Source organism: Salvia splendens, chromosome 6, assembly GCF_004379255.2.
Source record: "Salvia splendens isolate huo1 chromosome 6, SspV2, whole genome shotgun sequence".
Classification (NCBI taxonomy): Eukaryota; Viridiplantae; Streptophyta; class Magnoliopsida; order Lamiales; family Lamiaceae; genus Salvia; species Salvia splendens.
Window position 1 is genome coordinate 26,300,866 of NC_056037.1, and position 21,002 is coordinate 26,321,867.

The 21,002-nt window shown below is 41.0% G+C and overlaps 2 protein-coding genes across 5 annotated transcripts; one reads left to right on the forward strand and one right to left on the reverse strand.

The window, feature by feature from the left end:
* Window positions 1-2,238: 2,238 nt before the first annotated feature.
* LOC121807227 (sigma factor binding protein 2, chloroplastic-like) lies at window positions 2,239-2,838 on the forward strand. The gene has a single exon (XM_042207444.1). It carries the CDS (start codon window positions 2,254-2,256, stop codon window positions 2,740-2,742), a length of 489 nt encoding a protein of 162 aa, XP_042063378.1. The 5' UTR covers window positions 2,239-2,253; the 3' UTR covers window positions 2,743-2,838.
* Window positions 2,839-5,299: 2,461 nt separating this feature from the next.
* On the reverse strand, window positions 5,300-8,544 carry LOC121810023 (nudix hydrolase 16, mitochondrial-like). 4 transcript variants are annotated; one of them, XM_042210903.1, is made up of 5 exons: window positions 8,118-8,544; window positions 7,978-8,023; window positions 7,299-7,413; window positions 6,027-6,110; window positions 5,300-5,819 (listed from the first exon to the last, which is right to left on the reverse strand). In XM_042210903.1, the coding sequence occupies exons 2-5, from the start codon at window positions 7,980-7,982 to the stop codon at window positions 5,547-5,549; spliced, it is 477 nt and encodes a 158-aa protein (XP_042066837.1). In that variant the 5' UTR covers window positions 7,983-8,023; window positions 8,118-8,544; the 3' UTR covers window positions 5,300-5,546. The 4 variants fall into 4 exon arrangements, with proteins under 4 accessions (XP_042066837.1, XP_042066834.1, XP_042066836.1 ...); XM_042210900.1 differs by having other exon boundaries at window positions 6,633-7,413; window positions 8,118-8,538; XM_042210902.1 differs by lacking the exon at window positions 7,978-8,023 and having other exon boundaries at window positions 8,118-8,539.
* Window positions 8,545-21,002: the final 12,458 nt, after the last annotated feature.

Sequence of the window (21,002 nt, forward strand, 5' to 3'; positions counted from 1 at the left end):
GCGTCTCTCGCCGGTACAATGAAAACCGATCGGCTGGAACCATCAAGCTCAATGAGAGTATGGTGCGCAATGCCATATTCAGAGCCAACGAAGAAATCCAAAAGTTCCAGGGGTATTACCTACAGGAAGAGCGGTCGGCGGGAAGCGACAGGAGCGAGCTCGACATCATCAGTGCCGCCTTGGTGACCTACCAATCCCTAAATTACAAACCATTCAAGTACCTCAGCGCTTGGCAGGAGGTGCGTGTGCATCCGAAGTATAGGTCAAATATGACCCCCGAGCAACTTGATTCACATTTGACAATGATATGGGGTCTCCGAAGAACATTGGGGATATGGTCGGAGGACTAGTCTTCCACGGGATATTTTTAGCCTTTAATTATGTATTTTTTATTTTTTAGGATTTTAATTATGTATTTTTATTTTTTTGGATTTTAATTATGTAATTTTTAATTTTTAGGATATTAAGTTTGTAATTTTTATTTTTTAAGATTTAATTATGTAATTTTTATATTTTAATATATTTTTAGTAATTGAAGTATTTAAATTAAATAATAGAATGGTGACAACTTTGAGCATATAATTGCGGAAGAGTATGAATGTGAGTGTTATGCTCTTAGAGAAGTAAATGAAGTAAAAAAGTAATAAAAGTGGGTCCAGGTGTACATCCGTGTTTTTGCCAAATATCAGGAAGGTGGATGCTCTAAGAATCATCCCATTAGTACTAGAAATAAGTGGGTGGAAACATAGCCACGTAGCCGAAGCAGGTGACGTCAGTGACTACAGATATGATGACGCCAGCGGTAAAAGTTCATTCCATAAATCTTCGCCGCGTGGCAATGGCTTAATATCTTGGGGGACCATATGCCACGTTCAGCCGCCTACGGACCACATTATTAATGGACGTTAATATAGTACTCCTTCGTCTTAACTAAATCGAGATAAAATTTTTAGACACGGAAATTGAGAAATTGTGTTGAAAAATAAGAAAGGTAAATAAATTAAGAAAAATAAAGAGAGAGTAAAATAAATGATGAAATAAAGTAAGAATGATTTGATGTTTTATTTTTTTAAAAAAGAAAATGACTCAACTTAGTTAGGACATCCCAAAAAAGAATACAACTCAACTTAGTTGGGACAGACGAAGTACTTTTCACTTGTCATGTAAAAATATACTTACTCCATCCCTTCAAAATTAACAAAATTGTATATAATACGGGTTTTAATGTGGAATTTGTAATGTATGAGAGAAATAAAAAAATGTAAGAGACAGGGAGAAAAAAATAATGGAAGTAGTGTTTGAGGATTATGAGATCCACATTATTAGTTGTGTGTATGTTTGTTTAAAATGTTCCTTATTTAGACTTTATCAAATGGACGGTCCAAAATGGAAAAACTAGTTTTGTATTTTGGGAACAGAGGGTATCATATTTATCACTTTGGGATATTCCTTAATAATAAGTCAATTCTACGTAACGAATTTTTTTTCCTCTAATAAGATGAGTATCATTCTCCACTTACAATGCCCTAAACACTTTCTTTCTATCTCTTTATAATTTTACTAATTGTGTATTAAAACACGTACCATTTCAAATATTGTCTATTTTTGAGGATAAAGGCAGTAGTACGTCATTATTTTTACTGAGCATGTAGAGCCAATTAGTAGCTTTATTTATATAAAAAAATGAGTTTTTACTCACTCCCTCCATCCGCTATTAGGAATACTGGTTTATCATTTCAGTTTTTCCGCCATTAGCAGTCTCGGTTCACTTTTAGTATATATGGGTAGGTAGACTTCACAGTTTATTACTTCCTCCGTCCCATAGAAATATGCCATTTATAGTTGACAAAAGTTTTAATGCGTAATCAATAAGAGAAAAAGTAGTTGAAATTATGTTGGGAATGGTGAGACTCATAAATGATAAAGTAGACTATTTCTGTAGGACGGATGAAAAAGAAAATATGATATGTTTCTACTAGAGAGGAGTATATAACAATAGATTTCACATTTCATCTCCTTTTTCCACCAATATTTCTTTATATTTTTTAAAATTCATGTCAAAACATGAAACTCCTATTGGTGGACGAAGGGGTACTATTTTTATACTCTCGTACAAATTTATTTTCCTTCACTAATACACCACATAATAACTAAGTATCTAAAGAAGCGGCGGCGCAAGGCAAATGAAATATGTGGTCCTTCCATTTCAAGAAACAAGAAAAAAGAAAGAAAATGGAAAAAGTAAATAAATAAATGAAGATAGACAACTTGCGTCTACTTCCCACATCACTTTCTCCTTCAATAGTTTCAAATCCAAACTTACCATATATCATCCAAATCCAACACCCTCTCCCCTCTCCTAACTTCAAAAACAAAATGGAAAAAATCCCCAAAAAGGCACACAAAATCAAGAAAAAACAGCCACTAAAGGTTGTGTACATCACAAACCCTATCAAGTTCGAGACAAGTGCCTTGGAATTCCGGGCACTCGTGCAAGAACTCACCGGGCAAGACGCTCACGTGGCCTACGGCCGAGGAGAGGCCGTGAAAGCGCAAAATGTTATTGCAGCAGCGGAGGAGGAAGAGGAGGAGGAAGCGACAAAGTCGGGCCAGTTTAGTGGCGAAGTGACCGAGCAGGAAGAGTTCGATCTACCAAACGGCGACAGTTTTGTTTCGTCGCTCATGATCGAGGGCATCGCCTCGAACCTGTTTGATATGCTTGAAGATCTAGATGAAATGTAATAGTATAATCTAGATTGAAAGCATGGAATTTTTCTTGGGTTTTTCTTGTAATTATTTGTTTATTTTGTCAAATATATTGTTGTTGGATTTTCTTTATTTTATTAGGCTGCAAGAAATCTTGATTTTCTTCACAATTTTTGTTAATTTGTTTGGTTGTGGTGTAACAAGAAATGAATTTAGGTAGCTAATTGGCCTTGTTCTTAACCAAATTCAGTCATTTCTTTGAGATTCTTGCAATGCTATCCTCATATTTTATGATGTACTATGTCAATGCCTCGATTATGAAGATGCTAATAAGGATGAACGTGTGGCCGTGTGGGGTACCTAACTTCATAATCTGGTGTCGAGAGGGACGGAGTCAGAATTTTTATGTAAGTGGGGCAAAATTCTATACAAATACATTTTAAGGTTTTGAGAAGGGGCATTTATAAAGGTATTTAAAAATAAAATAAAAATAGTGATCAAAATAACACAAATAATTTTTTTTGAGGTGGGGCATTTGCCCCTTGTAGAGTGCATATAGATCCGTCCCTAGGTGTCGAGTGAGTGACTTTTGTTAGAGTGTCCACAATGGACGAGCCGCGGCGGCTATAGCAAGGCAGAGGGGAGCCGCGATGGTCGGGGCGGAGCCATGTGGCGTGCGGCGGACAGGACGGAGGTTCCGCGGAGGTCATTTTCCCTATTTTTTTAAATTTTTTTATTTCTTTAATTTTTATCTATAAATACCTATTCCCAATTTTTTTTCATTTCATTCCAATCTCTAATAATTTTTGTCCAATTAATTTTATTTCAATCCAATTAAAATATACCAATAATTGATAAAATAATGTTATTTGTGACTGTGGCATGTCTGTTATTGGGCTGGACAAGTTTTTGTTATTATGGACAAATTTTTGTGGCCATGTTGATTGGATAGACAAGTTTTTGTAGCTGTGACGTGACTATCCTGCCTCTATTGTGGACACTCTTACACTCTTGTATTTGGGATTGTTATCTTAAATATGTTGTCTTGTGTTTTGGGCTTTATCGCTTTTGGGTCACTCATTTGTATGTTGCTTTATTTTCCCATTTGCTGGGCATAGAGATGACCCACTAAGGTTCATATCTTTAATTGTGATTTTTTGGTGTTTGTTCTTATTTTGGGATTGGAGATAATACTTTCTACGTCCCGGACAATTAAGTTGAGTCAAAACTTTTGAACATGGAAATTAAAAAATTATGTTAAAAGTAGGAGAAATGAATAGAGTAACAAAGAAAAAGATAGAGTAAAGTAAGTGATGTAATAAAGTAAGAGTGATTGAATGTTATTTTTTTGTAAAAAAAAGAAAAGACTAAACTTAGTTGAGACATTCCAAAAAAGGATACAACTCAACTTAGTTGGATGAAGGGACTATTATTATTCTTCTGTGGGCGTAGCCACTTTTGAACTTGGTACTCCCTCTGTCCCGTAAAATTTATCTCATTTTACTATTTTTTAATTCGTCCCACAAAGTTTAGAGCTGACAATTTTTGATACGACACGGACCGACTCAAAATTAACACGACACGAACACGCACGTTCAGAATTTGGGTCCTTATAGGGTGGACCCAATAAGAACACGAAGATAACGGGTTGGGTCGGGTCGTGTTTGGGTTATACGTTTAAGAAAAAAAATTTCTTTTTTATTAATTAAAAAAATATTAAACTTTAGTTTTTAATTATTTTGTTGATTAAAAATATTATACTTTAATTTTAATTAATTAAAAAATATTATACTTTAATTTTAATTAATTAAAAAATACTATACTTTAATTTTATTAATTAAAAAATATTAATTAAATTTTTTAAATTATTTAATTTTCTTATATAGATTTAATATTACTATACTTTAATTTTATTATTTTGATTAAGAAAATAATTATTTTAATTTGGTAATTTTTTATTTTATCGTATAATATCATGTTTAAATCGTATAATAACATCATGTTTTAGTCGTTACCGTGTCGTGTCAAGCTAACTTACTATCATTAATAGAGAGTTGACTTTTTTTCTGGGTACACGATAACACGCACAAACCTGACACGAACCCGTTGGGTTGGGACACGATAAGAACCCGATGATTTCGGGTTGGGTTGGGTTGGGACACGATTAGGTTGGGTCGATAATGAGTTGAAACGATAACGACCCAACTCGCACGATTTGACAGCCCTAACAAAGTTTGTTCCAAGACATTAAATACACTCCCCAATCTCTTCAATATGAGACCCTTATTCCACTACACACATCCATTTAATACAAAGTTAAACAATTTCTTGAAATATGTGTGGATCAAATTGAGAAAAACTTTGTGGGTCGGAGAGAATATTAGGGATTAGTCAAATCCTCGATTCTCAAGTGTGTTTGAGGAGAAAAAACTAATTCAATCATTTAAAGTTCACAAAACAAGTCTAGTCTACATTATTGTTTCCCTTACTTTACTATTTCTCTACTTTAATTATATATTATTTTTTTAAAACGAGTTCTCAAAACAAAACACCTCTACTATAATGGGACGAAGGGACTGAGTATTACAGGAAGTAAAAGAAGAAAAGAACAGGTCACCAGTCTCATTGATTTGGGGGTGGAAATACCCGAATATTAAATTTTTTTAACACCTAAAACAACACAAACTATTTGCATCTTACTCTCAAAGTTCCTAAGTTCTCCAAATTGAGGATTTTTTTTAATTTAGAGAGAGAAAAACAATCAGGCACCAAGAATCAGCTTAAGAGATGGTACCATATAGCTTGAAAATTGTTCTAACCAAAATTCAATGTTGAAAATGTCAACGTGAACCCTTTCTTGGCAAGGTATGGATCATGCCATCATCATACCACTTTGAGAAACCTTTCTCAAGGGCATCCCGCATCCACGCGTGCCTGCAGCACCCGATTGCTTCCCCAACGGTTAGCCAGCTCCTCTGCCGGTGGCTCTTTTCAGGCCAGGAGTCGAGCTCCTCCTTCACGTGCAAGGCATACGTAGCTGCTCGACACAGTCCTTGCGGGCTGTATTCATCCTGGAGTGTTTTGCTCTTGAAAGGATAACATCCAAGAAAATGCTGACACAAAAGAACAAGCGTGATAGAGTGACATGAATTAACAAGGTAGACTCCACAGCTGAAGAAAGTGTTCTAAGCATACATCCAATTAGATGCACTTCCTTGTCCGACCAAGGTGCTGATTCAATTAAATCGGACAGCTTTGCATAACACCAAGTCGTAGGAATGTAATTAATTAAACAATAAACAGATAGATGTATAGATTACCACTAGATCGCCTCGAACTCCAGCCTCTTCCATGGCTTCCCTTTCGGCTGCCTCCTCGGCCGTTTCATCATTCTCCCACCCACCCTATAGAAAATAATAGGAAAAAGAAAAGGTGGGGCATTATTCATATAAGGGTTAAATGACCGAAAAATGCAAAATTTACACATGTATGTAATGTAATGTTTTACATTCATCTCATATAAGAATAGGTCATGAAAATTCAAAATCATGTATGTCATTGTGTCGCACCTTGTATTACTAAACCATAACTTAACAAAAAATCTTGCTTCAGTTCGAGTTATAAAAATGCACCATCTATGATCTGTATACCTAAGCGCACTAAAATCATAAACACGTCCAATCAAATTATAGAAGAAAACTACCTTCCTATTAGGATGAGATAATTACAGAGGGACAGGATGTTATACCACTGACAAAGATAAAATGAAGAACCAAGTACTCCCTCCGTCCCAATCAAGATGTCCATATTCTTGAGTGGCACGGGATTTTAGGAGGAGTTGTTAGGTGGCATAAGTAGAGAGAAAAAAGGAAGTTGAATATTTTAATGAGGGAGGAAACATTAGCTCGAGGAGTTTATTAGAATACCTCAACACTCAAATTGGTGTCAAACAAGGGAGTGACACTTCCAAGAGACGCCTTGTTGTATGTTATGGAAAGTAGTGCAACCCTGAAATCGTTAGCTTGAAACCTCGAGTTTTGGTATAAGAAGGAGCTTAAACTAACTTCTGAAAGATGGATGAAACTGAAGCCAAACATGGAAAGAATGTAAGAGAATATTCCCCAAGATAGTATCCGAAAATGTGAGCCTATTGGTATTCGTGAATGGTCACATTGGCAGATTAGTGAGATTAGAGAGATAAGAATAGGCTGTCTCATTCCACATAGTAGAAATTGCGTATATTGAAGGAGAAAATTTGCTACATTAGTTAGAAATTAAAAATGCAATTTATCCAAAATAAATTCTTATGAAAGCATTCAGTTAACGCCTAATTCAGAAGGATCAAAACTATGTCCTTATCCAGTCTCCATTTTTCTTTATGCTTTAGGTTAAACCTTAATGGTCACAGGTATACCAAGTTACCAACATTAAATCGTTTTCAAGGATATGCTTCCTAGCCAAGGTAATGTATGACATGAACTTAACTCATTTTATCAACGGCAACATAAGACTGCAACCAACTGAGGAGCAGTGGACGAACAAAACATGCTTTACGCAGTCTGCTTCCATTGACATAGTTCAAAGATCCGAACCTTTGGAAACAGAAGACCAGGTCCACCAGTCGAGTTGATCATTAATACTTCAACGATATTCTCAGTTATGCCACCATCATCATTTTTCACTGTCTTATATCTGAAGGGAATACACCTGGTAAATCACAATTTTGATCAGCACAGACAGAATATGGTGAATGCCTTTTAAAATACACAAAACAACATATCAGATTAAGCAAGGCGAACGAGACACCAAACAAGGCTCAAAAGGTATAGTAATTTAAGCCCACCAATAAACCCTGATATTATTCCACTGTGAACCTCGACTGGAACAAGGCACCATACCATTACGGAAGCTCAAATTAAAATTTCAGAGCTTTCTCTCAAGCCATCAAACAAAAATCATCCCCTTTCAAGCAGAATCAACACTTGGTTGCAAAACACCCAAAAATCGAATAAAGTGGCTCAAAAGCAGAATCTAATATATACACTACATAAACAATTAAAAGGGAATGCCATCACCCATAGCGAGAAAGGAAAGTTCTAGTAACCAATCAAGCAAAACTAACAGACAAATTCACATATAAATTTATCAAGATTGCACATTTTCATTCTAATAAAGCAAAACCTAGCAGCCACAACCCCCAATTTCTGATATGATCCAAGTAACAAGATCCAAACACAAAATTTCCCACATTCCTCAGTTAACAAAACTAACTCCATTTTCTCCACATTCCCCCAATTGGAAACGCTTTATACAATCCCTAGTGCAAAAAAAAAAAAAATCACACATCATAAAAATTAAAGATGAAAAATACATAAATTGAAAAAATGAAATATATGCATATATATGTATACCCAGCAATAAGACGGTAGCCATCCTCGTAACGCTGCTGCTGCCGACCAGTTCGAGCCACCAATTCAGACATCTAACCGCGAAACGGAACAATTGATGAGAAATCCCTAAAACTTGTGTGTGTGTATATGCGAATCAGAAGCTGCCCTCTCGATTGATGAAAACGAAGCAATAAATCCTTGCTCAAATTGGGCTCTAAAATATCTGCATTACTCCTCTTCTACTCGATTTCTCAACCCTAAAAAATCCCCGTCGCATTATTTTCATCAAGGGTTTAAAAAAAAATTCAATTTTTAATGTTGGTTCACCGTGAAGGGCAGCGAAATAATAGGAACAAGTGGGCTAATTTCATGCCTTGATTAAGGGATTGAAATTATGTATTTACGGGGTCTAACACATTTGTTTAAGTCAGGTGTGTAGAAAGTTTCGCCAGGTTCAGGAAGAAAGAAGGACGGTTGCATGGCGAATGGAATCGGCGATAAAAGTGAGCAATATGGAGAAAAATGACTAGACGGAGGAAGCAGCCAAGCTGAAGGGCAGAACTGAGATTTTTGCGAAGGCTTCTAGAAGATCCTCCGCGCCTATATAAGAGCAAGAGCATGCAGTCAGAAAGAGACTTTTTTTTGGGGGGAGACGCTGGGGTTTTAGGCTCTTTTAGCTCACTTACTTCTACACACTTGGGGGATGTCCGGGGAGTTGTAGGAGATTTCGGGTTTCACTTTCTGTTAGTTGCTGGGTAACACCGTCCTTGCGTAGGGCGAAGATATAAATTACCGCTTTCATTTCATTTCCGTTGCTGTGAATTTCACCGAGCTTCGCTGTTAGAAGCTCGGCTCTGTTTTTCTATCGAATTAACCAGGTTTTATGCAATTTCTGTTTTCTGATATGGCGATGTTTATTTTGAGTATGAATGATGTTTATTTCTGAGTTCGTCGTCATTTACTCGATTGGGTGCTTTTCGCATTTGCTTGTTGAATAGGAGTAGAATCGTTGACGATTGTTGTTGATCGGGATAGATTTGCTGAATTGGAGTTTATGGAGTTGATTTTGGTTGTAGTTGGGTTCAGATTGCTTGGATCCGGAGTGGATTGAGCATCCGACGCGTGGATCTGAACAGAGTAGTCGTAGTTGGATGCCTCATTTCCGTATTTTTATTTCCTTCCGTCTAGTATATGTAGATCTGTTTAACTTCCGGCTAATCGCAAGTTTCCGACGTCCGAACTTTTACATTCTGTTTGAATCTGGAAATCTGCTCTGTTTTTCTTCATGTTCACGTTTGAATCAGGTAAGGAGTGCATATCGTTGTTAGTTAAATTCGTAGTTTGCTATCTGCAGCTTTTCATCCGTACTTGCTGTTTCTGGAAAATGGTCCCCACTATTTACTCGCTTTCTGTCTAGCTATATTAGGTAGTCGTTTATTCGGTCGAGGAAGTTAGTTAGACATCTCGTAGTTACAAATATATTCCAAGCCTGCATGATGTTTACAGTTTCCTAGGTCTAGTGTTAGATATAATTCCTGAGTCTAGTAATAGTCCCACCTCAGCCTAAGTTTGCGTGGCAGCAGCCATTCACCTTTCCAGAGTCTTCTAAATGCTTTCTTACGCGTCCATCTTTGTAGGATCGATCCCTGCTTCCCTGTACTAATTCATAGTATAGCGGGTTGAGGGTTTTGAATGCGGAATCTGTGTGTCCAACGACTGAGACTTCTGAGGTCCTCCGAGTTCCTAGACCTTATGATCTAGCGGATTCTCGGGTTTGAGGAGCTTGACCTAGCATAAAAGCACACACAGTATTTCTATCTGCACATCAAATGGTGCCGTTGCTGGGGATGGATGACGTAGTTTATGATTGTGTTTAGAGATTTTGGTGTATATAGTTTTGATTTGTTTTTCTTTCTCTTTATTTTCAGTTTATGAGCAGAGGCTCACGGCTTGGACACTGGGGTAACTCATCTAGGTGGAGGAACGATCGGTTCGCTTGGCAGGTCAAGGACACAGTATCTACGGTCACCACCAGATCGGGATTATCTACGGGAGATCCATTTCCGTTTGGTTCGGGAAGTGACGACGATTGGAGTTCGTCAGGAAGGGAGGATCCTAAGTCATCTTCAGAAACAAATACAGAGGAGGCAGAGATCAGAGACATGGCACACGTAGTCGACCCAGATCCGGAGATCGGTTCGCTCACTGCCCATTTAGATGGTGAGCCAGCCTAGGCCATAGTTATGAATCCGCGTCAGAGGGCCATCGATATTAAAACAAATGTGTTAGGCATTCTACCGACGTTCTCTGGACGTAGGAACGAGTGTCCATACGAGTTCTTAAATGAATTTAGCAAGTTGTGCAGTATTTAGAAAAGGCCTAACGACACAACAGAGGAGGATTATCGCCTACGTGCAATTCCATTTGCCCTGAAGGGAGAGGCTAACACATGGCTACTGAGGCTACCTCCAGATTCGATTCGTACATGGAGAGATTTCAAGTTGGAATTTCTAGATTACTTTTTCCCTTCAAACAAGACCAACGCTCTGAAGAAGGAAATCATGGAGTGTAAGTAGGAGTACGATGAGTCTCTTAGTCAGTATTGGTCGCGGTTTAAAGGATTGTTGGATGCTTGCCCGAACCATAGAATGATCGAGGCAGAGATTTACTATTTGTTTTATGAAGGAGCCAACCCTGAGTCAAATGATTTGATGAATTCCTCGAGTGGAGGAAATTTTATGAAGAAGAAGGGAAGTGAAGCGAGAGAGATCTTGGGGAAGTTGATAGAGGCCAAAAAGGCGTACGACAGCCCGAGGAATGTTATGAGGAGAGGGTCAGCAAATGCGCTGAGAGAGCAGGATGACGAAAGAGTCGAGGCAAGAATAGATAGGCTTGAGAAAGCACTTTTGAATGCAATCGAGAAGACTAAACCACTAGCCTCACAAGAAAAAGAAAAGCCTCCAGGTCTAGCAGAAGCTCCACCCCAGCAATATTATGGTCCTCAAGAAGGAGATTACCAGGCCCAAGTTAATGCGATGGGGAGTTGGAACCCAGATGGAAGTTGGAATCCAGGGAGACAGAAGGATGCACCATGGAGAAACCATCCCAATTTTAGATGGTCTGACAACGATCCGAACCAGCCACCCCCACAACAGAACGCTCAGTTGGCACATCAACCAGAAAGGCAGACTAACTGGTCGGGAAGAAATCAGGAGGGGCAGAACAACTGGAGCAACCAGAATCCAGGAGATCATTCGAATTGGGGAAACAGGAGTCAAAACCAACAGGGGAACTCATATGTACCGCCACATCAAAGGAGTTACCCAGGAAATTATCAAAATTCCCAACCTTCTTACCAGGGGAACCAAGGGCTGGGAAATCAGTACAACAACAGTTCAGGAAGTAAGGGGAATTTTCGCTAGAACCGAGGAAGTGGACTGAACCAGGGTTCGGGACCGAGTCCCAGCCAACCCATTTCTAAGCCACCAAAGAATATTGATGATATGGTGCATGACCTAGTCAGTTCGCAACAACATATGCAGAACAACTTGCAATCTAACAATGGCGTGGTGCATAAGCAGAAGGCAGCAATGGACATGTTGGCCAAACAATTGTCCCAGATTGCGACTTCCTTGAGCGAGATGCGAGGGAACGAAGGAAGGATTCCTGCCTCAGTAAGGCCACCCGACAGAGCTAATATCAGCCAAATCGCTTTGAGATCTGGTCGTGGTTACGAAGGTCCAGTGATGAGGAAGGATGAAGAAACACCTCCCGTGAAGGGCAATGAGGGGAAGGATCTAGTTCCTGAGTCTGAAAAATTGAAAGCAAGGAGTTCCGGGCGAAGAGATGACCTTCGGGAAGGTGATATGGAGAAACCATTACCAAGTATGGCTGAACCATTTTTCCTAGACCCAGAGCCAGAAGTGGAGGACGAGGTAGTGAGAAAATGAACGTGTGAGTTTACAGCTGAAGGATCTACCAGACCAAGGAAACAATTGAAACCATTTCCGCACCGATGAGAGGCTGAGAGGAAGAAAGATGAACCGGTGGATTTTATGAATATCTTTGGAAAGTTGGAGATAAACCTACTGTTCTTATAGGCTTTGAAATTGCCCGTCTTCAGCTAATTCATCAAGGAGTTCATAGCTGGAAAGACAAGGCCTAGTGGGAAGATTTTGATTGGAGAGAACGTATCAGCAGTGATTCAGAAACACAAGATGCCTTCGAAACGCACTGACCCAAGTATGTTCACCTTACCCATTTCCATTGGTGACGTCAGAATTGAGCATGCTATGTGTGATTTAGGGGCATCGATAAATGTTTTACCACTTTCCATATATAAAAAGCTGGTAGGAGTGGGAATGGTGGACACAAAAGTGGTGATCCAATTGGCGGATAGGTCCTACATTTGTCCCGAGGGAGTTTTAGAAAATGTTATAGTCAAAGTGCATGATTTTCTGTATCCGGCCGATTTCCATGTTATTAGAATGAGTGATAATGAATCTGCTGAGTCTAGCGGCGTGCTCTTAGGGAGACCTTTTCTGTGTACCGCTAAGACCATTATCGATGTGTTTGATGGGACAATATGCCTGGACTATAATGGGAAAAAAATATACATTTAACATATGAAGCAACGAAGAAACCGTTAGATGTTGAAAATTTGCATGCTATCGATGTTATTAACCCCCTGGTCCAAGAATATCTTGAGACCGAGTTAATGCAGGAACAGATCGAAAATTCAGAGTTAAGTCACTCTATTGACAGAGAGGTAGCTGGTTGGTGTGAGCCAATGCATACGAAGGAATTAACGGATGAGGAGCTAGCCGAAGCTATATCAGAATCCTATAGAAATCCAAAGTCAGCTAGGACAAAGGAATTAGCCCAGGTGGCTAGTATGTAAAGTTCCTCTGGGTCTGGGACGGGAATGACAACAGATGCTACAAAAAAGAATCCCTTGCCCCAGGAAACAAGTACCCCCAAGAAGGAACTGAAAACTCTCCCGCCAGGCCTTAAGTATGCCTATCTAGAAGAAAATGAGACTTTCCCGGTCATCGTCAACAGCAACTTGACCAAGGAACAAGAAAGAGACCTACTTGAGGTAATTAGAAGAAATAAGAAGGCAATAGGATGGACTATCTCAGACCTAGTAGGGATTAGTCCGGATCTTTGCATGCTTCATATCAGGTTGGAAGAAGGAGCTAAGGCATGTAGAGATCCACAACGTAAGCTAAATCCAAACATGAGGGAGGAAGTTCTGAAAGAAGTTTTGAAGCTGCTTTCCCTAGGCATCATTTACTCCATACCAGACAGTGAATGGGTCAGTCCGGTTCACATGGTACCTAAAAAGTCAGGAATTCAGGTAGTTAAGAATGACAAAAATGAATTGGTGCCCACTCGACTTGTCACTGGGTGGAGGATGTGTATCGATTACAGGAATCTGAATGAAGCAACCAGAAAGGATCATTTTCCCCTACCCTTCATTGGTCAGATGTTAGAAAGGCTGGCTGGTAAGCAATATTTTTGTTTCCTTAACGGATACAGTGGATACTTCCAGATCTATGTAGATCCCGAAGACCAAGAGAAGACTACATTTACGTGCCCTTTTGGCACGTATGTTTATAGAAGGATGCCGTTTGGGCTATGCAATGCGCCAGACACTTTTCAACGTTGCATGATGAGTATCTTCTCGGATCTACTGGAGGATTGTATCGAGATTTTCATGGATGATTTCACCGTATATGAGAACTCTTTCGAGTCCTGTTTAGCTAGCCTGGACGTAGTATTGAGGAGATGCCAGGAAAAGAATTTGGTTCTAAACTTCAAAAAATGTCACTTCATGGTGCCCGAGGGAATTGTCTTGGGGCATGTAGTCTCGGAGAAAGGCATACAGGTGGACCAAGCAAAGGTCGATGTGATTTCGAAATTGTCGTACCCTACGAATCAGAAAGAAGTTAGGGGATTCCTAGGGCATGCAGGTTTCTATAAAAGATCCATAAGGGACTTCGCGAAGATTGCCCAACCGCTCACCCATTTGGTGCATAATGAAGTTTATTTCGTCTTCGACGAAGAGTGTAAAAAGGCTTTTCAACTATTGAAAGATAAATTAGTATCTGCCCCTATCATCAGGGCACCCCGACTGGAGTCTGCCGTTTGAAATAATGTGTGATGCAAGCGACTACGCAGTGGGGGCTATACTAGGTCAAAGGGCCGATGGAAAAAGTTACGTGATCTTTTATGCTTCGAAGACACTCAACCAGGCCCAGAAAAACTATGACACCACGGAATTGGAAATGCTGACAGTCCTTTATTCATTTGAGAAGTTTCTGCCATACTTACTGGGGTCGAGAGTGATAGTTTTTACCGACCACGCGGCTATCAAATACTTGCTGGCGAAGAAAGAATCCAAGCCAAGGTTAATCCGTTGGGTCTTACTTTTTCAAGAGTTTGATTGGGAAGTTAGAGACAAAAAGGGGACAGAGAATAAAGTGGCTGACCATCTGAGTCGGATTTTCCAGGGAGAAACGGAGGAAGCTATACCTGACGAGTTTCCAGAAGAACATTTATATTGCATGAAGGATCTCCTAGACCTATAGTTGGGAGAAAATAATGGCGATAACAGGTCCAGGGGATGCTGAGAAAGGGAAGTGTCAGCTGAACGCTGAACCATGGTTCGCAGACCTGGCAAATTACTTGGTCACATGAGAGGTGCCCAGTTCACAAGAAATTTCCCGGGCCCAGAGGATGAAGCTTAAAAGTGAGGTGAAGTATTATTTCTGGGACGATCCTTATTTATGGAGGATGGGAGCTGACCAGGTAATCAGGAGATGTATCCCCGAATGGGAACAGAGGGATGTGCTTAATCATTGCCATGCATTGGCGTGTGGAGGTCATATTGGGCCGAGAAAGACTGCGAGAAAAGTCCTAGACAGTGGATTTTATTGGCCTACATTACACAATGACTCTTTTGAATTCTGCCAGAACTGTGAGAGGTGCCAGCAAACTGGAGGAATTTCAAGGAGAGATGAGATGCCGCAAGTCCCAGTAATCGTCTGCGAAATCTTTGACGTCTGGGGGATGGATTTCATGGGTCCATTTCCATCTTCATACGGGAATACATACATCCTTGTGGCTATAGATTATGTTTCAAAGTGGATAGAAGCCAAGGCTACCACGTCTTGTGAAGCCAAAGAGGTGGCTAAGTTTCTTAGAGCTAACATTTTCAACAGGTACGGTGTGCCCCGAGCTATTATATCTGATCAAGGGACGCATTTCCGTAACCGAACCATAGAAGCTCTGATGAGGAAATACGGAGTCACCCACAGGTTTTCAACTCCGTATCATCCTCAGTCTAATTGACAGACATAAATCTCAAATAGGGAGATCAAGGTAATATTGGAGAAGACGGTGAATCCGTCAAGGAAGGATTGGAGTAAGAGGCTTGGTGATGCATTATGAGCTTACATGACTGCATACTAAACGCCTATTGGGATGTCGCCCTATAGGTTGGTGTTTGGCAAGATGTGCCACCTGCCCGTGGGAGTGGAGCACAAAGCATATTGAGCGGTGAAGGAGATCAATATGAGACCCCAGTCTTGTGGGGAAGAGAGGAAATTGCAACTTCAAGAGCTGGAAGAGTTAAAGCTGGAGTCATATGAGTCCGCAATGTGGTACAAAGAGAAAACAAGGCTCTGGCATGACAAAAACCTTCGGGTCAAGGAACTACAAGTAGGTCAGAAGGTCCTCCTTTTCCAATCTAGGATCGAGCTGATGCCTGGGAAGCTAAAGTCCAAATGGATCGGCCATACACAATTGTTGGCCTTTGAGCAAATGGAGCTGTGGAAATCCAGGGAAGTGCCTCAAACTCTACTCCTTTCCTTGTTAATGGTCATCGAGTAAAGGTTTTTAGGGATAATTCTGAGTTGTGTGTGGTGGAGGAAGTGCCACTACGCGCAATATTATCGCATAATCGGTCTAGTGAGTAAGTGCTCTCGATGAATTCCTGGGTCAGGTAAATGGGGATGTGATAAGTCGTATTCTAGGCCTTGGTTACTGGTCAGTATGATGTGCATAATTGGATTATATCTGCAAAAACAGTTGCTTAAGTGTGCAGGTTGAGTGTTCTAGCCAGTAGGCAAAGCTTCGGATACTTCAGGTGGAAAGGGCGTCAGGATGATGTTATCCTGACCAGTATGCATGCCAAAAAGGCTCGAGATAGAGAAGAAGGATAGCTGGGAAGATCACCCGCAAGCAAGGGGGTAAAAGAGTCATTTCATATTCGAAGTCTACCATAAAAATCAAGGGGGGCCTCCCTATAAAAGGAAGCCACTTGGAGAGAGAAAAAAAGGATGAATTAGTTAGTTAACTCCTACGCTTAGTTAGCAATCTCTCTTCGGTAGATCACTCCTTCAGCATTATCCTTCGTAATTCTCATTCCTCGCCATAGCCATGATCACCTGAGTTCCAGAAACCTCCGGAGTTCCAGACGTTCTCTTTCCAGTCAGCACGATCGTAGTTAGCAGTTCCATCGCTCGGAGTGGCAAAAACAATCTTTATTGCTTTCTTAGTTAATCGCTTTCTGTTTTCTTAAGATTGGATTTGTTGCACTTTAAATATTTGCTTACTTTGAAGTATTAGTTGTGATCCAAATGTCTTATTGAGTATGAAGTTGTTTTCCAACATCGGTTCATGTCTGTTTTCGCTTCTTTCTGCCTAGATAGCTTAGATCTAGCCGTTACGGTAATTTCCAGTGTGGAATCACATGTTTTAACTTCTGTAGTTAATTTCTCTGAGTTTGCAAGTCTAAATAGCTGTTAGATTTTAGATCTTAATTAGTTAAGTGCGAAAACCTAGTTCACGTGATTTCTGTCACCCTGCATGTTGACCAGTAAGCATAATTGCAGTTTCGTTAGTTTAATCTTTTGATTTGGAGTTTAGATTGTAGATCTGTTTTTTTGTGAAGTTGTTAATCTGCATTTCTCGTTCATGGAACCTGAGTTGTTTGATTTGTGTTCAGACTTGTTGCAGAAGACAATGTCCACATCCAAATTTGGGACCACATTTACTTTTTAGTTACTTTTTGCTTTTGTCCTTTACTTTTCCTTACTTTTCAGCTGTTACTTTTCAGATCTGCAGGTCTAGTCGCCTAACTACCTCTTTTCCTCTGATATTCCGTTTAGCCTTTTAGAGTAAACTCGTACCTTCTACATTTATTAGCCAAACATCATGTTCCCCACTCACACGTACACAACCGTCTGTTTAACATCTCTCCCGCCTCCTAGTCAGTAGAGTACTACCTTAAATTCCAGCCTAGATAAGTCTCAACCCAAAGCGTGGTAGCTAACCAAACCTTTCCAGAATATCACCACAATTCCCAAAACGCATTCATCTCTGTGGGATTCGACCCCTACCTTCACTATACTACCCAGTAGAAGAGGGTTGAGGAATTATTGATACCAGGTTCAGGTTTAGCAGGGACTTCCATACTGATCAGTAGGATACACCTGGGCTTGAACGACACCAGACGCAAACCTGCTCTTTCAAATGGCGCCGTTGCCGGGGATGAATGACGTTATTTATTGTTATTGTGTGTGATACTTTGGCGTATATATTGTGGATAATTTTTCTCTTTCTTTTTATTTCAGTTTATGAGAAGCAGTTCGGCTCCTGACCAGTGGAGACCGAAGATCCTTCAGCGAGGATCTATACTCGTAACCACTCGATCCGGCCTGTCGACGGCTTTATCTGACTTAGGTTCGAGTAGTGACGAGGAGCAATACACCATAGAAGGACCAATACCAGAAGATATACCAAGGATAGAGGGAAACCCGAGAAGGATGGCCGCTCAAGGAGAAGAAGATCCTGAGATCGGGACGCTGAACGCACATACCGAGGGAGAACCACCTCAAGCCATAGTTGTGACCCCATGGCAAACTGTCTGTGATGTGAAGCCCCATGTGATCGCAATTCTGCCTACATACTGCGGGAAGAGCTATGAAGGCCCTTACGAGTTCCTTCATGAGTTTTGTAAGATTTGTAGGGAGCAGAGGAGGCCAACAAGGGTAACCGAGGATGACTACAGATTGAAGGCTTTGCCGTTCATTTTGAAAGGGGAGGCAAACACCTAGTTCATGCGCCTGCCCCCGACTCCATTGAGAGTTGGGCTGATTTCAAGTCAGTATTCCTAGGCAAGTTTTTCCCGTCATCCAAGACAAGCGCGCTGAAAAGGGAAATAACTAGTGTGAAGCAAGGGTACGATGAACCTTTGAGCGATTATTGGGCGAGGTATATGAGCCTTTTAGATGCATGTCCAAATCATCGCATGGCGGACATTGAGATACATCATACCTTCTATGAGGGGATGAACATAACAACCAAGGACCTGGCCAATTCGTCGTTGGGAGGAAGCTTCACGCAGCTACGGGTCAGCGAAGCAAAGAGGGTCCTAAGGAAACTACTGAGTGCGAAGAAGGAGTATGACCATTCAAGGGATGGATACAACTGAGAAAGGGTTGCAAGTGCCTCGTCTACTGACCAGGAGCAGAAGCTTGAACAAAAGATGAATTTGAAGATGGATGAGCTGAAGAAGTCACTCCTGAGCGCAATCGAGAAGAATACACCGCCGACTTCCCCAGTTGGGAACTACAAGGGTGCAGAATAGGGAAACCAAGAACCGAGCTATGATCAGCCAAACGACTCGGTCAGTATGGAGCAGGCTAATGTTGCCGAGTATTTTAACTCAAATGGGAATTGGATCCAGGGGAGACAACGAGACGCACCATGGAGGGATCACCTAAATTTTTGATGGGGAGATGGGAACCAAAATCAAAACCAAGGTCAAGGTCAGAACCAATATAACCCCCACTCGAACTAAAACCCCAACCGTGGGCAAGCAAACCCGGACCACCAGTTCAACTGGTCAGGAAGGAACCAACAATCCCAAAACCAAAACCCACAACACCAAAACCCAAACCCTGTCTACATACCACTAGAGAAACTTCCAAAATTACCAAAATCAGCCGAATCAAGCACCCCAACACCATCAGAACCAAAATCATTTCCAAAACCAGAACCAGAACCAATATCACCAAGACCAGTATAACCAATACCCACCTAGCCAGAACCAGCAAAACTTCCAAAATTTCCAGCCCAACCAAAGTTCCCAGTATAACCAGCACCAGGGCCCAAATCAGTCACAATATTCCAACAGGACCAGACGATCCATGGAGGACATGATGGGAGAATTGCTCGCGTCGCAGCAAGGTATCAAGGGTGAGTTGCAATCCCACAATGAAGTAGTGCATGGGATGCAAAATGCCCAAAAGGAACATAAAGCGAACATGGATATGATGAATAGGCAGTTGGCCTAGCTGGCCAGTTCGGTGGGTGATTTGAAAGGAAATGCAGGGAAACTCCCGTCTACAGTCCAAATACCCGAAAAGGCGAATGTGAGTAAGGTTACATTGAGGTCAGGAACTACTTATGATGGATCTCGACCGAAACAACCAAGTGGAGAGCCGAGTGGAATGAAGATAGGGGGCCACACCATCTCAGTGGAAGAGCTTAATAGATCCATACCTCGGATGCAGGACCCATTTTTCTTGGGGAAGACGCCATGTGGAGGAGGTGAACCCGAGAACGTACTGGTCAGGAAGGAACCCCATCAAGAGGTAGAATCCAGAACGGAGGCTCAGTTCCAGAATTTGCCCAAGGAAGATTCCAAGGAGGTTGCTGAGGGACCGGTAGAGGAGAGAAAGGGGGAGAAACCATTCCCTTTCCGCTTTGTTACAAAAAGAAAGAAGGAGAACCCGGTGGATTACTTGTCAATTTTTGGGAAATTGGATGTCACCATACCATTCCTCCAAGCCGTGAAGCTACCCCCTCTTGGGAAATTCATTAAGGAGTTCATAGCCGGGAAAGCCCAGGAGGATGGGAAGATCATGGTGGAAGGGATATCGTCGGCGATTGTACAGGAAAAACTACCACCCAAGAGAGCCGACCCAGGCATGTTCACTCTACCCATAACTGTAGGAGATGTAAAAGTCGAGCATGCAATGTGTGACCTGGGGGCATGTATAAATGTTATGCCATTATCAATCTATAACCGATTGAAGGGAGTTAGATTGTCGAGTACTAGGGTGTTGATCTAACTGGCTGATAGGTCATGCATAAGTCTTGAGGGTGTTTTAGAAAATGTGTTGGTTAGAGTGCATGATTTTACCTACCCTGCTGACTTTTATGTGATTAAAATGAGTGAGTCCGAGGCTAGGGAATCTAGTGGCGTATTGTTAGGGAGACCATTTTTGTGAACGGCCAAGACAACAGTAGACATGATTGAGGGGACAATTTGCATTGATTTCCATGGGGAGAAATTTACTTTTGATATCAATGAGGCCATGAAGAAGCCTATTGATTCTGAAAACTTATGCTATGTTGATGTGATTGACCCTTTAGTCCAAGATTTTCTTGAAACCGAACTATTGCAGGAGAAACTTCAAGCTTTAGATGTGTATGAGCAGGCTGACGTAGAAGCTGCTGCATGGTGCGATCTGATCAGTAGCCAAGGGTTGACTAATGAAGAAATAGAAGGAGCGATCAAGGAATTTTGCCAGAAATCAGAGTTCATTGGCGCCGCAGGGGCTCAGCGACCAGCTAGTAAAGAGGAACCCCGAGGGGGAGAATTAGAAAAAGAAGGAGAAGCTGAAAGAAACCCTCTACCCGAAGACACACTTCCACCCCAAGTCGAGCTGAAGAAACTGCCATCGAATCTGAAGTATGCTTTCCTCGGAGAGGAGAACTCATATCCAGTGATCATCAGCAGCAGCCTTACAAAGGAACAAGAGGCGAGTCTACTGACTGTGCTGAGCAAGAACAAGAAAGCGATTGGATGGAGTCTTACAGATTTGGTGA